Below are 20,052 nucleotides of genomic sequence, written 5' to 3'. Positions count from 1 at the left end.
GGACTTCCTTCAAAGGACTGTATAACCTTACAGCAGTCTATATACTCATTTTCTATCTATACATAGTTTCCCTCCCAATTCCTCAATAAGCAGAACTCAAGGGTTATTACTGCCTTGCTTCTTTTATTTCTAACTCTCAACAGAAAAGAGCCTAAAGCCATTTTCTACTTTAGCACTGCTTATTTTAACTCCAAAAGAGAGAAATTCCTATTTAAAATTTTCTGAAGAATATGAAATTTGAGCAAGTCTTTCAATGAACCAAAAGGGGATATTAAGATACATTAAGATTTTTTTCCCATACAGCATTTCTGTCTATTAAGAAAAGACTTGGGGCCGAGCACAGTGGCTCATGCCTGTAATTCCAGCACTTTGGAAGGCCAGGGTGAGCAGACTGCTTGAGCCCAGGAGTTTAAGACAAACTTGGGAAACAGGGCAAAATCCCATCTCTACAAAAAAAAAAACACAAAAAAATTAGCCAGCTTTGGGAGGCCGAGGTGGAAGGGTCACCTGAGGTCCGGAGTTCGAGACCAGCCTGCCCAATAGGGCGAAACCCCGCCTCTACTAAAAATACAAAAAATTAGCCAGGCATGGCAGCAGGCGCCTGTAATCCCAGCTACTCGGGAGGCTGAGGCAGGAGAATCACTTGAATCTGGGTGGTGGAGGCTGCAATGAGCCGAGACTGCACCACTGCACTCCAGCCTGGGTGACAAGAGAGAAACTCTGACTCAAAAAAAAAAAAAAAAAAAAAAAAGAGTCAGGCATGGTGGCACATGCCTGTACTCCCAGCTACTTGGAAGGCTGAAGTGGGAGGATCACTTGCATCTGGGAGGTCTAAGCTGCAGTGAGCCATGGTTGTGCCACTGCACTCCAGCCTGGGTGACAGAGCAAGACCCTGTCTCAAAACAGCAGCAGCAACAACAACAAAGTACTTGGCGAGGAATGGTGGCTCATGCCCGTAATCCCAATACTTTGGGAGGTCAAAGGGGGAAGATCACTTGCGTCCAGGAGTTTGCCATCAACCTGGGCCACATGGCAAGATCTCTACCAAAAAAAAAAGGGCCAGGTGCGGTGGCTCACGCCTGTAATCCCAGCACTTTGGGAGGCTGTGGCAGGCGGATCACTTGAGGTCAGGAGTTCGAGATCAGCTTGGTCAATGTGGTGAAACCCCATCTCTACTAAAAATACTAAAATTAGCCAGGAATGGTGGCGCATACCTTTAGTCCCAGCTACTCGGGAGGCTGAGGTAGGAGAATTGCTTGAACCTAGGAGGCGGAAGTTGCAGTCAGTGAGCTGAGATTATGCCACTGCACTCCAGCCTGGGTGACAGTGGAAGACTCTGAGGAAAAAAAAAAAATTTTAGCCAGAAATAGTGGTGTTGTAGTCCCAACTACTTGGAAGGCTGGGAAGATTGCTTGAGCCTGGGAAGTCAAGGCTACAGTGAGCCGTGATGATCATGCCACTACACTCCAGCCTGTGCTACAGTGTGAGACCCTGTTTCATAAAAGTAAAAACAAAGAGAAAGTACCTAATACTATGGTGATTAACATGGATATGTAAAGTCTATTATGGAGTCTAATAAACAAAATCCCTGTAGGGGCTAGGAAAAAAAAAAATATAAATGAACAAAATTGTATTTCTATCACAAATTCAACGACAACAATGGGATTTCTGTACCCATAAGAGGTGCATGAAAGAAATTATGTGAAGTGCTATGACATAATATAAAGCACAATATAGAACATTATCTTGAATTATTCACTAATTCATACTCTTAAAACCTGAATCAAATCATGAGACTATTTTACACCTATCAAACTGGCAAAAAAAAAATTCTGACACTATAAAGTGTTAATGAAGATGAGGCACAAAGAATTCTCATACACTGCTGATTAGAGTGTAAACTGGCCCACAACCACTTTGGAAACTGGCAAACAACAAGTTGTAAAACCTCTATGATCCATTAATCCTAATCACGCATAACCACAAGAAATACTGATAATAATATCCTATAACATGGATGAACCTTCATCCATTATGCTACATGAAAAAGCCAGACACAAAAGATCACGTAGTTCTACAATGGTTGTACAACTCTGAATATACTAAAAACCACTAAATTGTACACTTTAAGTAAGTGTATTTTGTTATATAAATTAGAGCTCAATGAAGCTGTTCCCCAAAAAAATTAAGACCAACGATTGATAAGGGACTGGGAAATCCTTCGTCACCAACGTAACACCATGCAAATTAGTTTCTTGTTCTAAGTCGAAAGATTGTTTAATATATAGATAGGACTACCTTAATAAAGAACCTATCTTAGCATTACAATGTCTTTTGTGATACAATGCAAAATGAGGGATTGCTATGCTGCATTTTAGTCAACAATGTTTAAAGGTGAATCCATCAATCTGTCAGCTATAAACTTTAGAGAAAAATATAGGAATTAAAAAAAGAACAAGCTAAATAATACCATAAGTATGTGATCACACCAAACCATTCTAGGGTAAGTGACACAGTCTCAAAATCAGTGTCACTGAAAAATAAAGACTATACTACGCTAAAAAGATACAGATAAATTAAACATTTGCAACAAGGTCCTAAATCAGATAATAGCTTGGACAGCTAGCTGTAATAAACATTTTTTTTTTTTTTTGATCAGCTGGAGAAATCTGAATAGCACCTGGGTATTAGAAGAAATGAACATTTACTCACATGGAAAGTGGGTATCACCAACTAAAAAAAGGAAGTTGATCTCATTTAGTAAAATAAAAATAGAAACCTAAATATACGCGCTTAGACGACAATCTGGAAAAAAATGCACCGAGTTGTTAACAGTAGTAACTCCTGTGTGATAGGAATGCCAAGGCTTTATTTTTGCGTACCTATATAATCTAATATTCTACATTATCCTTACACTGCTTCTGTAATAATAAAAAGATTACTAAAAGAAAGAATCACACAGAGAGCTTTAATAAATCACTGATGTCCAGGCCTTACTCCAGATAAATTTTAAAAGGTTGAGAACTATTACTTTTGAGAATTGGGGCAGATAAAAGGGAAAATTGTCTGACAAGGCTTAAAAAGAAATTTATCAGAAGAACCCTGGGAATTCAGAGAACGAAGGAAAGGCTCTCTTGACTTGGCAAACACCAAAAACCAAAGGAAGCTAAGCAGTCAAAACCCCTGCCAAGGTCATGCCACAGGAAGAGCCTGCTGAGGAAACTGCTCCAGCTAGCAATGCCACCACCAACAGCCACTGGAATGAATTCCAAACCATCCTTGCATCTTTGCATCATCTCTCACTATGGTGCAAGTCCCCAAAGTGAAGGGTATCTGACTGGCACAGTTTGGGTAACATGACCCAGCTCTAGCTGCCAGGGGTCCAGCACAGAAAGTTTATCTATATGGTGTTTATCTATGTGTGTGTGTGCACCCAACCTTTCCAGCATCCTCTCCCACTAAGATTCACAAAAAAGCAATACTGGAAAGGGGTTAAAATGGTAAACAGACAAAAGAAACAACAAAGGATCATTTTAAAGCCCAATTAGTAGAATGTCCAACACAGGAATCCTGCCAGCCTTGCCATTAGGAATCAACTTGAATTACTGTGCCTTCTTCTGCTTCATTGTTCCAAAAACATTTCCTAAAAAGTAATTTCAGGCCAGGGACAGTGGCTCATGCCTGTAATCTCATCATGTGGGGAGGCAAAGATGGGAGGAATTGCTTGAGTCCAGGAGTTCACCACCAGCCTGGACAACATAGTGAAACTATCTATACGGGGAAAAAAAAAAAATTAGCCAGGCATAATGGCACACACTTGTATTTCCCAGCAGGGCTGGGGGTGGGGGCCCAGGATGGAGCTGAGGTGGGAGCATCACTTGAGCCTAGGAGGTCAAAGCTGCAGTGAGCTATGATCATGCTACTGCACTCCAATCTGAGCAACAGAACAAGACCGTCTCTGCAAAATAAACAAACTTTTATCAGTTTCAGCAGCACCAAAAGGCTCTAATTCCCTATGATTACAACAGGCTATTTGTAACATTTTCAAAACTATGTATTTTTAAAAATAATTGAGTGATTTAATAGTAGTGACTAACAGATTGAGACACGTCTTTTTTTTTTTTGGGGAGAAAGAGTCTCGCTCTGTCACCTAGGCTGGAGTTCAATGGCACAATCTTGGCTCACTACAACCACCACCTCCCAGGTTAAAGTGATTCTAGTGCCTCAGCCTCCAGAGTAGCTGGGATTATGGACATTCACCACCGCGCCCAGCTAATTTTTGTATTTTTAGTAGAGATGGGGTTTCACCATGTTGACCAGTCTGGTCTTAAACTCCTGGCCTCATGTGATCCGCCTGCCTCGGCCTACCAAAGTGCTGGGATTACAGGTGTGTGCCACCATGACCAGCCGAGACATACTTTTTTTTTTTTTTTTTTTAAAGAATCACTTTACAAGCATCTCTAAAAATCTCTTCTCAAGATAAGCTTCACTTCCAAAGCAAATATTTTTAAGGTAGAATAGCAAATTCGGGACCTAGACGGCTCTGTCACACACTAGCTGTGTGACCTTGAACAAGTCATTTCACCTCTTTGTGTCTCAAATACCTACCTAATTTGGAGACTCTTGAATTGTTGTTGATTAAATCAGTGAATATATATAAAGTGTTAAGAGTAATGCCTGGATGTTGTTCCCTGCAAAAAGAAAAAGAATAGTGCCTAGCCTATAGTGAGTATACCATAAGTGCAAACAATAAAATGCCTAATAGTTGGAGGGCAGATAATAGGAAAAAAAATTCAGTTTTGAGAAATTTTCAGATTGAATATGCTGAGACAACTATTCATTAGTAACCAAAACCAGGAAATAAAAACACTGAAAACCCATGATACTTGGCTCAATTTTATAACACAATAAATATACAAGTAGGGGAAAAAAAAGGCAGGAAAAAAACCACCTGGAAAAGTTAACACTGAATTGGGCACCAAAGCAAACCAAACACTCCACTTTACATAGCATCTCAAACGAGAGTAAATAACCCATAAAGTTACCCTGTGTTGCCCAACAGAGAAATTGCAAGAAAATGATACAATGAGAATCACTGAACAAACCAGAAAATAAAAATTCCCAAATACACAGTATTACCTAACAAATTTAGTCTTCTCAGTCTTCTCTATTTCCAAATCAAATCTCAATCTAAGCCTCTATAGCCAATTACCAATTTACAAGGAATCAAGAAAATCTAGAATGTGGGAAACTGCAGGACAAAATGACCTGGTTTCTTTAACAAAATACAAGGAAAAAAACTGAGGAGAAATATGCAAATAAAGGCATTTAAAATGGCAGTCAATTGCAGTTTGTGGGACCTAGATCCTGATTCAAATAAATTACAAAAGTCAACAGAAAAGCAGTATCTAATAAAGAAAAACACCACTCCATGTGCTACTCATCTGTGCAGATTTCACTGGATTGGTGTGTAAAAGGATGTTCATTAAAGACAACTTCTCTAATAATCATGAAGCTCTTACGGTCAGACATTATTTTAAGAATTCTACAAATATCATTTATTTATTACAACAACCCTAGGAGAAGGTACTATTGTTATCCCTACTTAACAGATGAAGAAACAAAGAGTCTCATTTAAGTAATTCACTCAAAGTCACAAAGCTGTAAGCAGCAAAGCTGAGATTCGAACCCAAATGGTCTGGCTACAAAGCCAACCACTGATTACCATACTATGCCATTTCTCTGTGAGGTATGATGGAAACTATGCTTTGGAATCACAGAAAGCTGCCCAAATCTCCATCTCTATGTTACCCAAATTACTTAACTTCTTGGAACCTCTGTATACTCTCTTGTAGAAGGGTTAATATCTACTTATTTAAATAGTAAGGAATAATAAGATTACATTATTGACTTCATTACAGCATCTAAGTTTATGAAGCCCACAATAAATGGTTCCTATTGCTCTTTCTGCCATACATGGTAAGACGAATTAAAAAGTAGAAAAATTTACAAACAGCACAAAAACTGGAAAAGCTCTTTCAAATTAACTAGACAGCCCCAAAACCAACTTTTCTATATACTTACATACTTTAAGGATAGCAATAATTCAGACAAGAACTTTTTTATATACCAAACTTTTAAACTTGAGCAGAAACAGAGTCTGCAAGCTCAATTTAAAGTACAGCTAAACTTAACCAAATGAGATTTTTCTGGGGGAAAAAACTTACTCCACACAAATAGACCTACTGCTCAGAAAAGGGTACTAAAACTTTGTTCATTCTGGTGATTCTCTAGCCTGACGTATGGTTAACAAAAGGCAAAGTGGCTTTGAAGGCAAAGTGGTTTTTATCTTAGAAAAGGAAGGTGAACTTAAAGAGTCTGTTAAAATCACCTCCTTTAAGAATAATTGCTTTTTATGTTATCCTCCAACTATTAAGTATTATCTGTTAAACCATACAGTTCTTTGTTTTATGGTCATCTAGATATTCCCAGTCCCTAGTTTCTTTTACTGAGTTGTTTTAGCTGAAAAATGATTCAGCTAATAGATCAATTAAAGACTATTAGACTTAGTAAAGAAAAACAATAGGCTCTTTTAAATGTTTGCCTAGCATGTTTGAAATCACCTATAAAAATTCAATTTACATAACATCAGAAATATATCTACCTCAGTTAAGTTACACCTGTGGACAAAAGTTCAGTTCCTCTTACTGAACTATTTTTCAAATTTGATTATAAGCTGTTTGAGGCAGATTTCAGTGGGAAATAGGAAACAGAGTCTGATTTAGAAGTAACTTTGGCAATCAGGTCTCTAACAGCACAACCACATACTAAATTCCAGACAACAGTCAATTATGAGATGGTATGTTATTTCTCCGCCACCTAGATTTTTACCCTCAGCTATCTGAACCACCATAAATACACCAAAATTTGCCTTTCCCATTAGTTTTTTTTTAGTTGGAATCCTTTAAAATTTTGTGTGCCTTTCATCTTTTAGACCAACAGTCTTACTTTCATGTTTAAAGGCAGTGACCATAACCGTTAAGTTAAACATAACGACTTATATTGCCTAAATTTGAATATAGGCTGTTACATACTAGCTGGATGAGTCTCTGGACTTCTTTTCCTCAACTATAAAATGGGTATAAAACAGCATCTACTTAGACCTGGCGCTGTGGCTCATGCCTGTAATCCCAACACTTTGGGAGGCCAAAGTGGGCAGACTGCTTGAGCCCCTGAGTTTGAGACCAGCTTGGGCAACATGATAAACCCTCCCCCTCCTAACAAAATACAAACAAACAAAAAATTAGCCCGGCGCAGTGGCATGCACCTGTCGTCCCAGTTACTAGGGAAGTTGAGGTGGAAGGATCGCTTAAGCCTGAGAGGCAGAGGCTGCAGTGAGCAGAAATCGCGCCATTGCACTCCAATTTGGGTGACAGAGTGAGACCCCGTATCAAAAACAAAACAAAACAAATGAACCAGTATACTTATAAAAATAAACAACAAGCTGGGCACAGTGGCTTATGACTGTAATCCCAGCACTTTGGGAGGCCAAGGCAGGTAGATCACCTGAGGTCAGGAGTTCAAAACCAGCCTGGTCAACATGGTGAAAACCCATCTCTACTAAAAATGCAAAAAATTAGCCGGGCGTGGTGGCGAGCCCCTGTAATCCTAGCTACTTGGGAGGCTGAGACAGGTGAATCGTTGAACCCAGGAGGCGGAGGTTGCAGTGAACCGAAATCGAGCCACTGCACTCCAGCCAGGGCAACAAGAGTGAAACGCCGCCTCAAAAAAAAAAAAAAAAAAAAAAAAAAAAAGAAAAGAAAAAGAAAAAAATAACAAATATAAAGCACTTTAAACAGCAGTCAGTCCCTGGCACATCAGAGTTATAACCATAAAATAAAGATATGCAATCTTCTGAAGTATGATTCACGATTGTGTCTTATCTTTAACTCAGCATTAAAAATGAATTACAAGCAGAAATGTGCACCAGATTTCATATCATTCTAAATTTAAATGGTTGAATGTGTCCTCCTCAGCTAAGCATCTTAACAGCCACTGATGAGCAATCTAGTAAACTGAATTCGCTCAAAATAAAGAGGCTTCCCAAGAGTTCCCCCCATACCACAAATTAAGAGCTCTGATAAGACACCAACCAGAATCAATTAAATGTATATATTAACATATACAAACCATTGAGTACCCTAAAAAAAAAGAGTAAGATCTTACTCCAGTTTAGTAGTTAACAGTGACAAAACACAAAGCAACTTGTAATTTCTATTAAAAACTTTAAAATATTTTCCCTGTAAAACCACCAAAATAATTTAACAACAACAACAAAAATCCTAGGGGAGATAACAAAAATCAACTTTTGTATTTGAAGAAACGTCAAAAGGTATATTGAAAACTGACTTCCTGGGAAAGATGACAGTTTATTTTACTATTAATTTCAAAGTTTTCATTCACAATTAGCATTTCACTCTTTTATCTTTTAAATAGACACAGGCTCCAGCACCTTTCCAAATACTGAAATTTACTGGTTTTGGTTTCCAATCTATGACTTTTTCTTTAAACTTCTGGATCTATCGGTTTAAAAAAAAAAAACAGGAAATAAAAGACAGCCTCTTGTTTAAAAGGGCACGACAATCAGGCACTCCATACTTAAAAGTATGTTTTCACTTGTTAAAATGTCTTAACACTATTCTAGTAAATATCTCAAACTTAATAGCACCCTAATTTCCTTTCAAATATTGAATATAAAAGACCTTAGAAAAGATCAGCAGTCTACCAAAGTACAAATATAATTCTACTGAGGAGTGACTACCAATCACTTTACTTTTGGATAAGGTTTACACAAGAACATGACTTACTACTAAACTAAAACATGAACCACTATAATTAACTCCATATTTTTCTGGTAAGCAATAATTATCAATGTTAAAAATATTTCAACAAATATGACAAGCCAACTTCAGAGCACAAAGTTGGCAGATAAAATTGACACCACAGCACAATTTCAAAACTATAAGCAACTATTAAACACGCACACCACAACGCACCACACCCATTCTTATGTAAACTTTTGGAGTACTCAACTTTGTGAGCCTCACCTTTGTTTTCACCTAGCATAAGGAGAGTTAAAGGTGAGACACCAATTGCAAAAAACTAAAAGATCAAAAGATTCAGTTAATGTCCCCACAGGGGAAACGACTAAAACCTTTAAACGTTAATGTATTTAAGTAATCGAAGGGCAGGGCACTTCCCCAAGCTACAGCCATTTTAGATTCAGACTTTCTTTCGAATTTCACGGGTTGGGGAGAACTAAATTTAAAACAAGAGAAAAAAAAAAAAAACACTTAAAACATTTCAGGATCGACCAGCTTTCCCCGCCCCTCCAAGGAAAGGAGGTTGGTAGACATTGGATAGACTCAATCTAAACGAAAACACCTCGCTACCACAGAGAACCGGAAAGCTGGGGGTTAAAACTTTTTTCCCCTCAGATATCCAACATTTGACTTATACTTTTTCGTCCTCAGGTTTTCCTGTGAAGGAAAACAAAAGCCCTTAGCTTTCATTTCAAGAAGGAAAGAAAAAAACCCTTAAGCCAAGTCACTCAACCAGCACCAAGCCGGATCGCCTGGAGAGGAGCCAAAGAGCCGCAGGTGAGCGTTCGGACCCGAAGACCAAAGTTAAAGTAGGAGCGCTTTCGCGGAGCCCCGGCGACGCTCGCGTGCAAAACTCCACGCACGGGGGTGGCAGGGGTGCAGCGTACGAACCACTTGACCCGTGGGCTCCGCTCGCCCCTCTCGGGTCGGACCTACACCCAACCACCTGTGTGAGAGCTTCTTTCAACTAGTTTTAACAGCCGGTTGGTTAGGCACCGGGCGGAGCCTCGCGCCGGAACGACTCCAAAATCTCCTACTGCCCCGTTGTCCCAAACTCCCACTCACCGGGCAGCGGCGGAGCTACGGCCAGGGACTAGACGCGGCGTCTGAGGACGCGTCCCCAGCTTGTCGACCCGGCAGAGGCGTTTAGTCCACAACCATAACAAAGCTCTTCCCAAAATGGCTGCCCGGCCCACAAGGTCCAGGAGGGGCAGAGCGGGTGGAGGAGGAGGAGCGACGAGCAGCACGGCCCTCCCCTCCCCCGTCCGACCCCGCCTTACACACGCCCACCTGAGGAAGCGCATGCGCACGGGACCGGCTCCGGCGGCCCAGCCGGACGCCAGTGCCCCACGCTGCCAACGTTCGGCCTCCAGAACGGCGGTTATGCCCTGCCCCGCCCTCGGCTCCCTTCCTCGCCGCTTGAGGCGGTGCGTGGTCGCCTCTACCTCCTACAGAATTGAATCCTCTGCCTTTCCTCGTGCCGCCTGAGGCAGGGACAAGCCTAGTTTAGTACGCCCCTTCTAACCCCCGCTGCCCACTTCCAGGGCCTGGGCGCGTATGAATGAGTGGGTGGGTATGCATATGTGTATCCTTTTTCTTCACCCTCCCACAGCCCGCCCCTGGGCCAGTGCGCGTCCCGAAACTACCTCTACAAGGACTTGCAAACCGGTTTCGGAGGAACGTGTGTTTTCCGGCCCTTTCCCACCTTCTGCTCCTTACTTCACGTGTGCGCGTCGCTGAGACTCCAGCCCCCAGCGGGCCACACGGCCTGCTCCCGGAGACTGCGCGGCTGCGTCGGCCGCGCTACCCGCTGGGAGTAGTAGTTCCCCGGGAGCGCAGGCGTCACTGCCCCGCCCCAGCGAAGGGCGGGATTCCGGCGAGAGCCTGCGCTTGTGACAGTGCCGTTTCTCCTACCTGAAGTCTCATTGGGTATCGCGCTACTGGAAGGGGCGGCGCTGCCATGACAGAGGAGGCAATAAAACTGAAGGCCTAGCTCGACCAAAAGCGCTTTAACGGACTTCGCTGTGGCTCCATCCGGCACGGAAAGCTAAACCTTGTAATGGCTGGCAACCAGGAAGCTAGACTACCTAGAATCCGGAGGACTGGAGGGACTGGCAGGCGTGGGCCCCTGAGATCTCCTATTACATGTCTTCAGCTTTATCCATAGACATGGAAGGACACTAAGATTGCCTGGTGCCATTTCCTGTGAAATAAGTCCAGATAAGAGAAGGGACTTGTCCAAGGTCACATAGCCAGGAAAGCCGAGGGCAGCAGAAGAAATGATCTGACTTTCCCAACCACCCCCAAGCCTAGGGCCCTTATCACCACATCGTTCATGGAAGTGAAAATCCTGCTCTTTTGCTCTTTAATCCTTAATGAAGTTTCTAGGTCCTAGCAAAGAAAATGAATGTAAGAACTGGGCTTTTTTCCCCCTTTAAATGATAGTAAAGGGCCGTAATGCAGAGTGAGATGTGTCCCCATAGGTCTTATAAACCCTGTTTTACAAAGTAAAACGTTAAGTTCCACAGATGGCAAGCAGTTCCAGGTCACATTGGGCCTAAAATCCCAAGTCTCTTACCTTCCTTCACCACCGTCATTCTGAGATTGTTTCAGTACTTGCACTCTACCTTCCCGAACTCAGTGGACAGATTCTGCTGCCTGGGAGCCCTGGAATAAAAAGTCAAGGACCGTTCGACATCTGAATTCAACTAGAAATTAAGAATGGCCCCCAAACAGAAAGCCGGGCATAGGAACCAGTTAGCGCAGGTCAAGTCCCTACCCGGACTCATTTTTTTTCAGTCCTCAGGAAGTAGGGGGCTCTCTGAATCCACTCGCCGGAAGTGCCTTTCCAGTAGACCTGGGCTATTGTTGCGGTTGTTCTCCGCCTCTCCGTGCAACGCTGGCAAGTCTCAAAGTCGCCACAGGTGCAGGTTGGGATGGGAGGCACCAAGGATTGGTAGTAAATTGGAGACGCGGGCACTATCGGGCAGGGTTTCCCGAAGACACTGGCGTCTAAACCCCGCCTTCCTTTCTCAGAGGTCAGTTTGAAGTTTGCGGTTTGCAGTCTTCCCACTAGGGCAATGGGAATATTGAGCTTTTTCATTTATATTAGGAGGATTAAGCTTTGAGTCTCAGTCCTTAATCCCGCATCACCTGCCGTCCCTGGTCTTTAGGTTATCACTTTTTAATATCCACTAGTTGGAAAGCACGTGCCACAGAGGAAAGGGAGTGTCCAAAGGTGGGGGAGATGGTTGAGATTTTAAACGGAGTTATCTGGAAAGTCCTTACAAAGAAAGTGATTTTGCACAAAAGTGATGGGTACGCTCTGCGGACATTTTGGTCTGGGGCTCAGGTGGGTGGGTGTGGGTTTGTGGGCCTTCTACTCGGAGGCCCAGGATAACTTACCTCCCTACTTCCTTAAGTATAGCATGAAGACATTAACTGGTATACAGGATTTCTTGACCCAGCCCTAAGATCTGTGATCAATAAATTAGTTCAATCGGTTTTTGTTTTTGTTTTTGTTTTTTTTTTTGAGACATAGTCTCGCACTGTCGCGTGGGCTGGAGTGCAATGGCACGATCTTGGCTCACTGCAACCTCCGCCTCCCAGGTTCAAGCAATTATCCTGCCTCAGCCTCTCAAGTAGCTGGGATTACAGCCGTCCGCCACTACGCCCAGCTAATTTTTTGTATTTTTAGTAGAGACGGGGTGGGGGGGGAGGGGGTGGTGTTTCACTGTGTTGGCCAGGCTGGTCTCGAACTCCTGACCTAGTGATCCACTCGCCTCGGCCTCCCAAACTGCTGGGCCTACAGGAGCGAGCCACTGCACCCTGCCCAATCGATTTTTTTAAATTAAGCAGCAACTAGATTTTTTAAGACATCCCATTCTCCTGGTTAAGAATGAAGTTGTCAGATCTAGATCCGTATTATCATTCACCTGTTTTTACTGGCTGCTTACATTAGAGTTTTCAATCAGTCCCTCCTGTGTAAAGTGCTTTGTGTCAGGGACAGTTCTCAGCTATTTACATGTAGTAACTTATTAAGTGTTACATCAGGCTAAGTAGCACACACCTGTAATCCCAGCACTTTGGGAGGCCGAGGCAGGTGGATCGCTTGAGCTCAGGAGTTCGAGACCAGCCTGAGCAATATGGCAAAACCCGTTCTATACAAAAAATACAAAAATTGGGGCCAGGCGCGATGCCTCACGCCTGTAATCCCAGCACTTTGGGAGGGCGAGGCAGGTGGATCATGAGGTCAGGAGATCGAGACCATCCTAACACGGTGAAACTCCATCTCTACTAAAAATACAAAAAAATGAACTGGGCATGGTGGTGGGGGCCTGTAGTCCAGCTCCTCAGGAGACTGAGGCAGGAGAATGGCATGAACCTGGGAGGTGAAGCTTGCAGTGAGCTGAGATGGCACCACTGCTCTCCACCCTGGGCGACAGAGCAAGACTCTGTCTGGGCGTGGTGGTGTGGCCTGTAGTCCCAGCTCCTTAGAGGGCTGAGGTGGTAAGATCCCTTAACCCTGGGAGGTCAAGGCTGCAGAGAGCGGAGATCACACCACTGTACTCCAGATTGTGTGACAGAGCGAGACCCTGTATCCCAAAAAAAAAAAAGTTACATCAACCCTATGAATTAGTTAGTACCCTTATTTCAAAGGTGAATGAACTACACCATAACAAGGTTAAATAATTTGTTCAAAGACACACAGCTAATAAGTAGTGGAGCCAGGATTCCAGCCAAGTTTGACACCAAAGTCTGCACTCCAACAGGCTATTCTCTCTCTCAGTACTAAGTTAATGAGGTTATTTTGAGCATTAAATGAGTTAATGCTAGCCAGGTGCGGTGGCTCACGCCTGTAATCCCAACACTTTGGGAGGCCTCGGCAGGTGGATCACCTGAGGTCAGGAGTTCAGGACCAGCCTAGCCAACATGGCAAAATCCCATCTCTACTAAAAATACAAAAATTGGCCGGGTATCGTGGCAGGAGCCTGTAACCCCAGCTACTTAGGAGGCTGAGGCACAAGAATCGCTTGAACCCAGGAGGCGGATGATGCAGTGAGCCAAGATCATGCCACTGTACTCCAGCCTGGGTGACACAGCAAGACCCTGTCTCAAAACAAAAAAACCTAAATTATATTGGTTTGGTACTATCGTTATTTTGAGTTGTGAACTCTTAAGCCCCAAAGTAAATAAGGAGAAAAAAAGGAAACAGAGAAGCTATGACCTTCCAGTTTTGTTTTGTTTTGTTTTTTTATTTCACAAAAATGCCATTTAGAAGACCCTTCATTTTAAAGATGAGAAAACTGGTACTCAAGCAATTTGCCCAGTGTCACACAGCTAGGAAATGGTGAAAGTATCTATAAAATCTCTATGTGCATTACTCTTTCTATTACACCAGACAGCCAAAGCTAAAAGAACAGTTCAGGTATTAAAAGGATCTATTTCGTTACTGTGTTACCGATAGTTTGAAAACATAAATGATTCTTTTCAAAGGAAACTGATATATTCATGAATTACTACTATTTTAAAATTAATGTATAAAATGAGGAAAATTAAGTGACATCTTGTGTTATACACAGAAATGCCCCTGATTCAGTGCCTCCACTTAGCTGCAACAACACGTTAATCAGAACTGCCTGGCATCTTCCTAAACAAGACTTTCAATAGGGGCCAGTATGCTTCGCTTCATCCAGAAGTTTTCTCAAGCATCTTCAAAGGTTGGTTTGTTCAGCAAATATTTGAGCACTATTTGCCAAATATTGCTTGGGCTAGGGCAGCAGCAGTGAAAAAGACAAAAAGTCTTACCTTTGTGTATTCAGGTGATGGAGGGAAGAGTTAAGTAAAATACAAGTAAAATCTTTATTATATCAGGCTGGGTGCAGTGGCTCACGCCTGTAGTCCCAGCAATTTGGCAGGCCAAAGTGGGTGGATCACTTGAACTCAAGTTCAAGACCAGTCTGGGCACATGGCAAAACCCTATCTATACAAAAATTTAGTTGGGCATGGAGTCACACGCCTATAGTCCCAGCTACCTGGGAGGCTGAGGGAGGAGGATTGCTTGAGCCTAGGAGGTTGAGGCTGCAGTGAGCTGAGATCATGCCACTGCACTCCAGCCTGGGTGACACAGCAAGACGACGTTTGCAAAAAAAAAAAAAAAAATTGGCCAGGTGCCGTGGCTCATGGCTGAAATCCCAGCACTTTGGGAGGTTGAGGCAGGTGGGTCACTTGAAGTCAGGAGTTCAATACCTGCCTGGCCAACATGGTAAAATCCTTGTCTCTACTGAAAAATACAAAAATTAGCTCAGCATGGTGGGCGCCTGTAGTCCCAGCTGCTTGGGAGGCTGAGGCATAAGAATCACTTGAACCCAGGAAGCCGAGGTTGCAGTGAGCCGAGATCACGCCACTGCACTCTGGCCTGGGTGACAAAGGAAGACTTCATCTCAAAAAATAAAAATTTAAAAAAATAAGGCCAGGCACAGTCACTCATGCCTGTAATCCCAACACTTTGGGAGGCCAAGGCGGGCGGATCACTTGAGGTCAGGAGTTTGAGACCAGCCTGGACAACATGGTAAAACCCTGTTTCTACTAAAAATACAAAAATTAGCTGGGCATGGTGGCGGATGCCTGTAATCCCAGCTACTCAGGAGGCTGAGGCAGAGAATGGCTTGAACCTGGGAGGCAGAGGTTACAGTGAGCAGAGATTACACCACTGCATTCCAGCCTTGGTGATAGAGCAAGACTCAGTCTCAAAAAAATAAAAATTAATACATCAAATGGTAAGTGCTGTGGAGAACTATAAAGCAGGGAAGTGGAATAGGTAGTGTCAAGATGTAGGATTGAATTTATAAATGGCAGGGGATCAGAAGTAAGTAACTGAGGGAAGAGCAGTAAATATGGAAATGGGAAATGGTTCCAAGATGGAACCATTGCTAGCATGTTTGAGTGATCACTGAGATTCTTCAATAACTTCAATTTTTGCTGGGTGCGGTGGCTCACGCCTATAATCCCAGCACTTTGGAAGGCTGAGGTGGGCGGATCACAAGGTCAGAGATCAAGACCATTCTGGCTAACATGGTGAAACTCCATCTCTACTAAAAATACAAAAAATTAGCTGCCGGGCGTGGTGGCAGGCGCCTGTAATCCCAGCTACTCGGGAGGCTGAGGCAGGAGAATGGAGTGAACCTGGGAGGCGGAGCTTGCAGTGAGCTGAGATCAAGCCACTGCACTCCAGCCTGGGCAACAGAGAGACTCTGTCTCAAAAAAAAAAAAAAAAAAAAAAAAAAAAAAAAAAAAAAACTTCAATTTTTTATTTAATGCAACACTTTTTAGTTCAAGTCTGGTAACTAAAACACAGAATCAGCAGGAAAGGTTATTACTTTGCCCGTGTACAATGAAAGGCACTGGGGATTTTAAGCCAAGGAAAAAAATGCGGTCCTGGCTCTCAAGTCTACTGAGACAAAGACAAGTAAACACACAATTTTAATTCACTGTGAGAAAAATTATGATGGAAGTGTGCACAGGATACTTACTATAGGAGCATTAAATCAGACCGTAGAAGGGTAAAGGAAAGCTTTAACTTGAATGTTGAATGTTGAGGTAAGTTTCCTAGATAGAAAAGTAGTAAGAGCTAGAATTCTAGGCAGAGCCTACACAAAGGCATGGAACTGTGAAAAGTATGTGGTGTTTATAAAGCTAAGTTGGAAGGTAGATTTATTTTCTCCATATAAAAACAGCATTCCCACAGTAATTAGTGCTGCTTCTTTTGCTATTTATAAATAAAAGAGGCAGTTTAGAAGCCAAATTCTGAAGGTCTAGTCTTTACCTGATCCTTTTTCAGATATTTTTCTTATGGAATAAGATTAAGTGGTAGGTTGAAATATATCACTGGTTTGTGTTCAGTGGTTTCTTTTGTACATTTTATAGCCATTTAATACTTTTACCAGCAATAACATCACTTCAGAGTTAGTTCATCCTTTCTGTATAGTTTGATGTGGTAATGGAAAGCAGATCTTTTTTGTTTGCTCCTTTCAAACAATTCCAATTGTTTCATACTGGGATTGACTAAAATCTGATGATACATACAGATTTTTAATTTTGTCTTTTGGTTCTGTTTTCTTTATAGATGCTGAAGTACTCTTTCCCAGTGGGACTAAGAGCCAGCAGAACAGATATACTTTCTCTCAAGATGTCTCGCCAGCAGAACTTTTCCCCATTTCCAAGGCCTTGGCTTTCCTCATCATTTCCGATGTATATGAGCAAGACACAGTGCTATCATACATCCCCCTGCAGCTTTAAAAAGAAGGAGAAGCAAGCACTTCCAGCCAGGTCACCAAGCACCATCAGTTACATAACTGACAGCCCAAAGCCAGCATTATATGTAACTCTGGCAGGACTAATCCCCTTCGTTGCTCCACCACTGGTCATGCTGATGACAAAAACTTATATTCCCATATTAGCTTTTACTCAGATGGCTTATGGAGCCAGTTTCCTATCTTTCTTGGGTGGGATCAGATGGGGTTTTGCTCTACCAGAAGGTAGTCCAGCCAAACCAGACTACCTTAATTTAGCCAGCAGTATAGCTCCTCTTTTCTTTTCATGGTTTGCCTTCCTTATTTCGGAAAGACTTAGTGAAGCCATAGTCACAGTAATAATGGGTATGGGGATAGCATTACACCATGAATTTTTTCTCTTACCACATTATCCCAACTGGTTCAAAGCCCTGAGGGTAGTAGTCACTTTATTGGCTACTTTTTCATTTATAATCACTTTTGTAGTTAAAAGTATTTTTCCAGAAAAAGGACATAAGAGACCTGATCAAGTATAAAAAATATAAAAATACACTATAGATAACATTAGTATGCCGGCTACACCTTCTTCTACTTCTGTTTGGCTCTTTTTTCCCACACCAATGGTCATTTATTCTTCATAGATTGTTCTTCATTTCTAGAAGTTGTTATTTCATAGTAATTACTTGAGCAAAAGCTTGAAAATCCCTGACAAGTACTTTTCTTTTCTTTTTTTTTTTTTTTGAGACGGAGTCTCACTCTGTCACCCAGGCTGGAGTGCAGTGGCCGGATCTCAGCTCACTGCAAGCTCCGCCTCCCAGGTTTATGCCATTCTCCTGCCTTAGCCTCCCGAGTAGCTGGGACTACAGGCACCCGCCACCTCGCCTGGCTAGTTTTTTGTATTTTTTTAGTAGAGACGGGGTTTCACCATGTTAGCCTGGATGGTCTCGATCTCCTGACCTCGTGATCCGCCCGTCTCGGCCTCCCAAAGTGCTGGGATTACAGGCTTGAGCCACTGCGCCCGGCCGACAAGTACTTTTCATCTCATAGTATATTAGTTTTCACTTAGTCATTTTATGAATAGTTATCCACTTAAACATTTCAATTATTTTAACTGTCTTGAAAATTAAAATAAAAGATTAAAAATCCCCTTTGTTAGAGTCCTGTGATCATTGAAAAGAATGCACATATTCTCCCACTTCAAGCGGAAAACGTCCTATCTGTGAGTGTCTGGAAAGAAAAGGTAGTTCCATTGAGGAGTTTTCACAGGAGTTACTACTGGGAAATGCATGTACAAGCTTATTTCACATGGTGTAACCCAATTATATGAGCCAAAAGGATCTATGGCTCTAAAGTCAGTAGGGAGCAGTGTCATGAGGGAAAGCCACATTCAAAGGTAAGTCGGGCATGTTTTCCAGTTTTTATTAGGATATTTGGCATGGTATAGATACAACTTATCCCTTACCACCAAACACATAATATAGCTGGTCAAAATGATTATTTTTAAAGGAAACTATTTAAAATAAAGCCACTAGTGCATATAAGTTAGGAAAGAAAAGTCAAGCTGGAGCCATCTTGATATTCTAATGAGCAGACCTATTTAGTTCTTTTTTTTGAGACGGAGTTTCATTCTGTTGCCCAGGCTGGAGTGCAGTGGCACGATCTTGGCACACCGCAACCTCCGCCTCCCGGGTTCAAGTGATTCTCCTGTCAGCCTCTCTAGAGTAGCTGGGATTATAGGCAAGTGCCACCATGCCCAGCTAATTTTTTTGTGTGTATTTTTAGTAGAGGTGGCGTGTCACCATGTTCGACGGGCTGGTCTTTTAAATCAGAAGCTTTTAACTTTGGTGTGTTTTTGTTTTTGTTTTGTTTTGTTTAAACACAGGGTCTCACGCTGTTGCTCAGGCCGGAGTATAGTGGTGTGGTCATGGCTTACTGCAGCCTCAAGCTCCTGGGCTCAAGCAATTCTCCCACCTCAGCCTCCTGAGTAGCTGGGACTACAGTTGTGCACCACTACGCCAAGCTAATTTTTACATTTTTTGTAGAGACAGGGTCTCCCTATGTTGCCCAGGCTTGTCTCGAACGGAGCTCAAATGATCTTCCTGCCTAGGCTCCCAAAGTGTTAGGATTACAGGCGTGAGCCATTGCACCCAGTGCAGAAGCCTCCTTAAAACAGCAAAAGCAACTCCTTAGATTTTCACTTGAAAACCTAATCTCTAATCACCCTACTTAAGGTGGAGAAAAAAAGAACAAAAAAGAAAACCTAGTTTTCTGAAATTCTTAGTCTCACCAAAAAGGAAAAACGTTTAAAATGGTATAAGAATATAGATCAGGATATAGTATAACCTGGAAGTTTTTTTATTTTTTATTTTTTAGATGGCGTTTCACTCTTGTTGCCCAGGCTGGAGTGCAATGACGCTATCTTGGCTCACCACAACCTCTGCCTCCCGGGTTGAAGCGATTCTCCTGCCTCAGCCTCCCAAATACCTGGGATTACAGGCATGCACCACCATGCCCAGCTAATTTTGTATTTTTAGTAGAGACAGGGTTTCTCCATGTTGGTCAGGCTGTTCTCAAACTCTCAACTTTAGGTGATCCACCCGCCTTGGCCTCCCAAAATGCTGGGATTACAGATGTAAGCCACCATGCCCGGCCTGTATATTTTTTAGAGATGATGTTTCCACTCAGTCTCAATCTGATTCTACTCAGATTGTTTTGATAAGGAAACTCACTTGTTACTAAATTGCATGAATGCTATACAAACAAGACTTTTCCATAATCTGAATTAAATGAATTATTTTCCAGAATAGAGGCAAATCATATTTTTAGGCTAATTGCCTAATTTTACTCAAAAAATGCTAGTTTCCAGGTGAATTACAGTG

At 42.3% G+C, this 20,052-nt stretch overlaps 2 protein-coding genes across 7 annotated transcripts in view; one reads left to right on the top strand and one right to left on the bottom strand.

Annotated features, from left to right (window-relative positions):
• GPBP1L1 (GC-rich promoter binding protein 1 like 1) overlaps window positions 1–11,568 on the bottom strand; it is a 61,280-nt gene extending 49,712 nt beyond the window's left edge. The window contains exons 1-2 of one of the 5 annotated variants that reach the window (XM_073007352.1): window positions 9,948–10,094; window positions 1,215–1,336 (exon numbers count right to left, since the gene is read on the bottom strand). The gene's annotated coding sequence lies outside the window, so the exon portion shown is untranslated. Of the gene's footprint in view, window positions 1–1,214; window positions 1,337–9,947; window positions 10,095–10,528; window positions 10,653–11,460 lie in introns of those variants that run through there. The other 4 variants (XM_007978941.3, XM_037999010.2, XM_037999019.2 and 1 more) reach the window with 4 other exon arrangements.
• An 89-nt stretch (window positions 11,569–11,657) lies between these two features.
• On the top strand, window positions 11,658–18,321 carry TMEM69 (transmembrane protein 69). 2 transcript variants are annotated; one of them, XM_007978940.3, is made up of 3 exons: window positions 11,658–11,806; window positions 14,465–14,602; window positions 17,008–18,321. In XM_007978940.3, exons 2-3 carry the CDS (start codon window positions 14,561–14,563, stop codon window positions 17,707–17,709), a joined length of 744 nt encoding a protein of 247 aa, XP_007977131.2. In that variant the 5' UTR covers window positions 11,658–11,806; window positions 14,465–14,560; the 3' UTR covers window positions 17,710–18,321. The 2 variants fall into 2 exon arrangements, with proteins under 2 accessions (XP_007977131.2, XP_037854968.1); XM_037999040.2 differs by having other exon boundaries at window positions 11,658–11,920.
• Window positions 18,322–20,052: the final 1,731 nt, after the last annotated feature.

Source organism: Chlorocebus sabaeus, chromosome 20 (genome assembly GCF_047675955.1).
Source record: "Chlorocebus sabaeus isolate Y175 chromosome 20, mChlSab1.0.hap1, whole genome shotgun sequence".
In the NCBI taxonomy this organism is placed as follows: Eukaryota; Metazoa; Chordata; class Mammalia; order Primates; family Cercopithecidae; genus Chlorocebus; species Chlorocebus sabaeus.
This window is presented reverse-complemented; position numbering and strand designations above follow the sequence as displayed.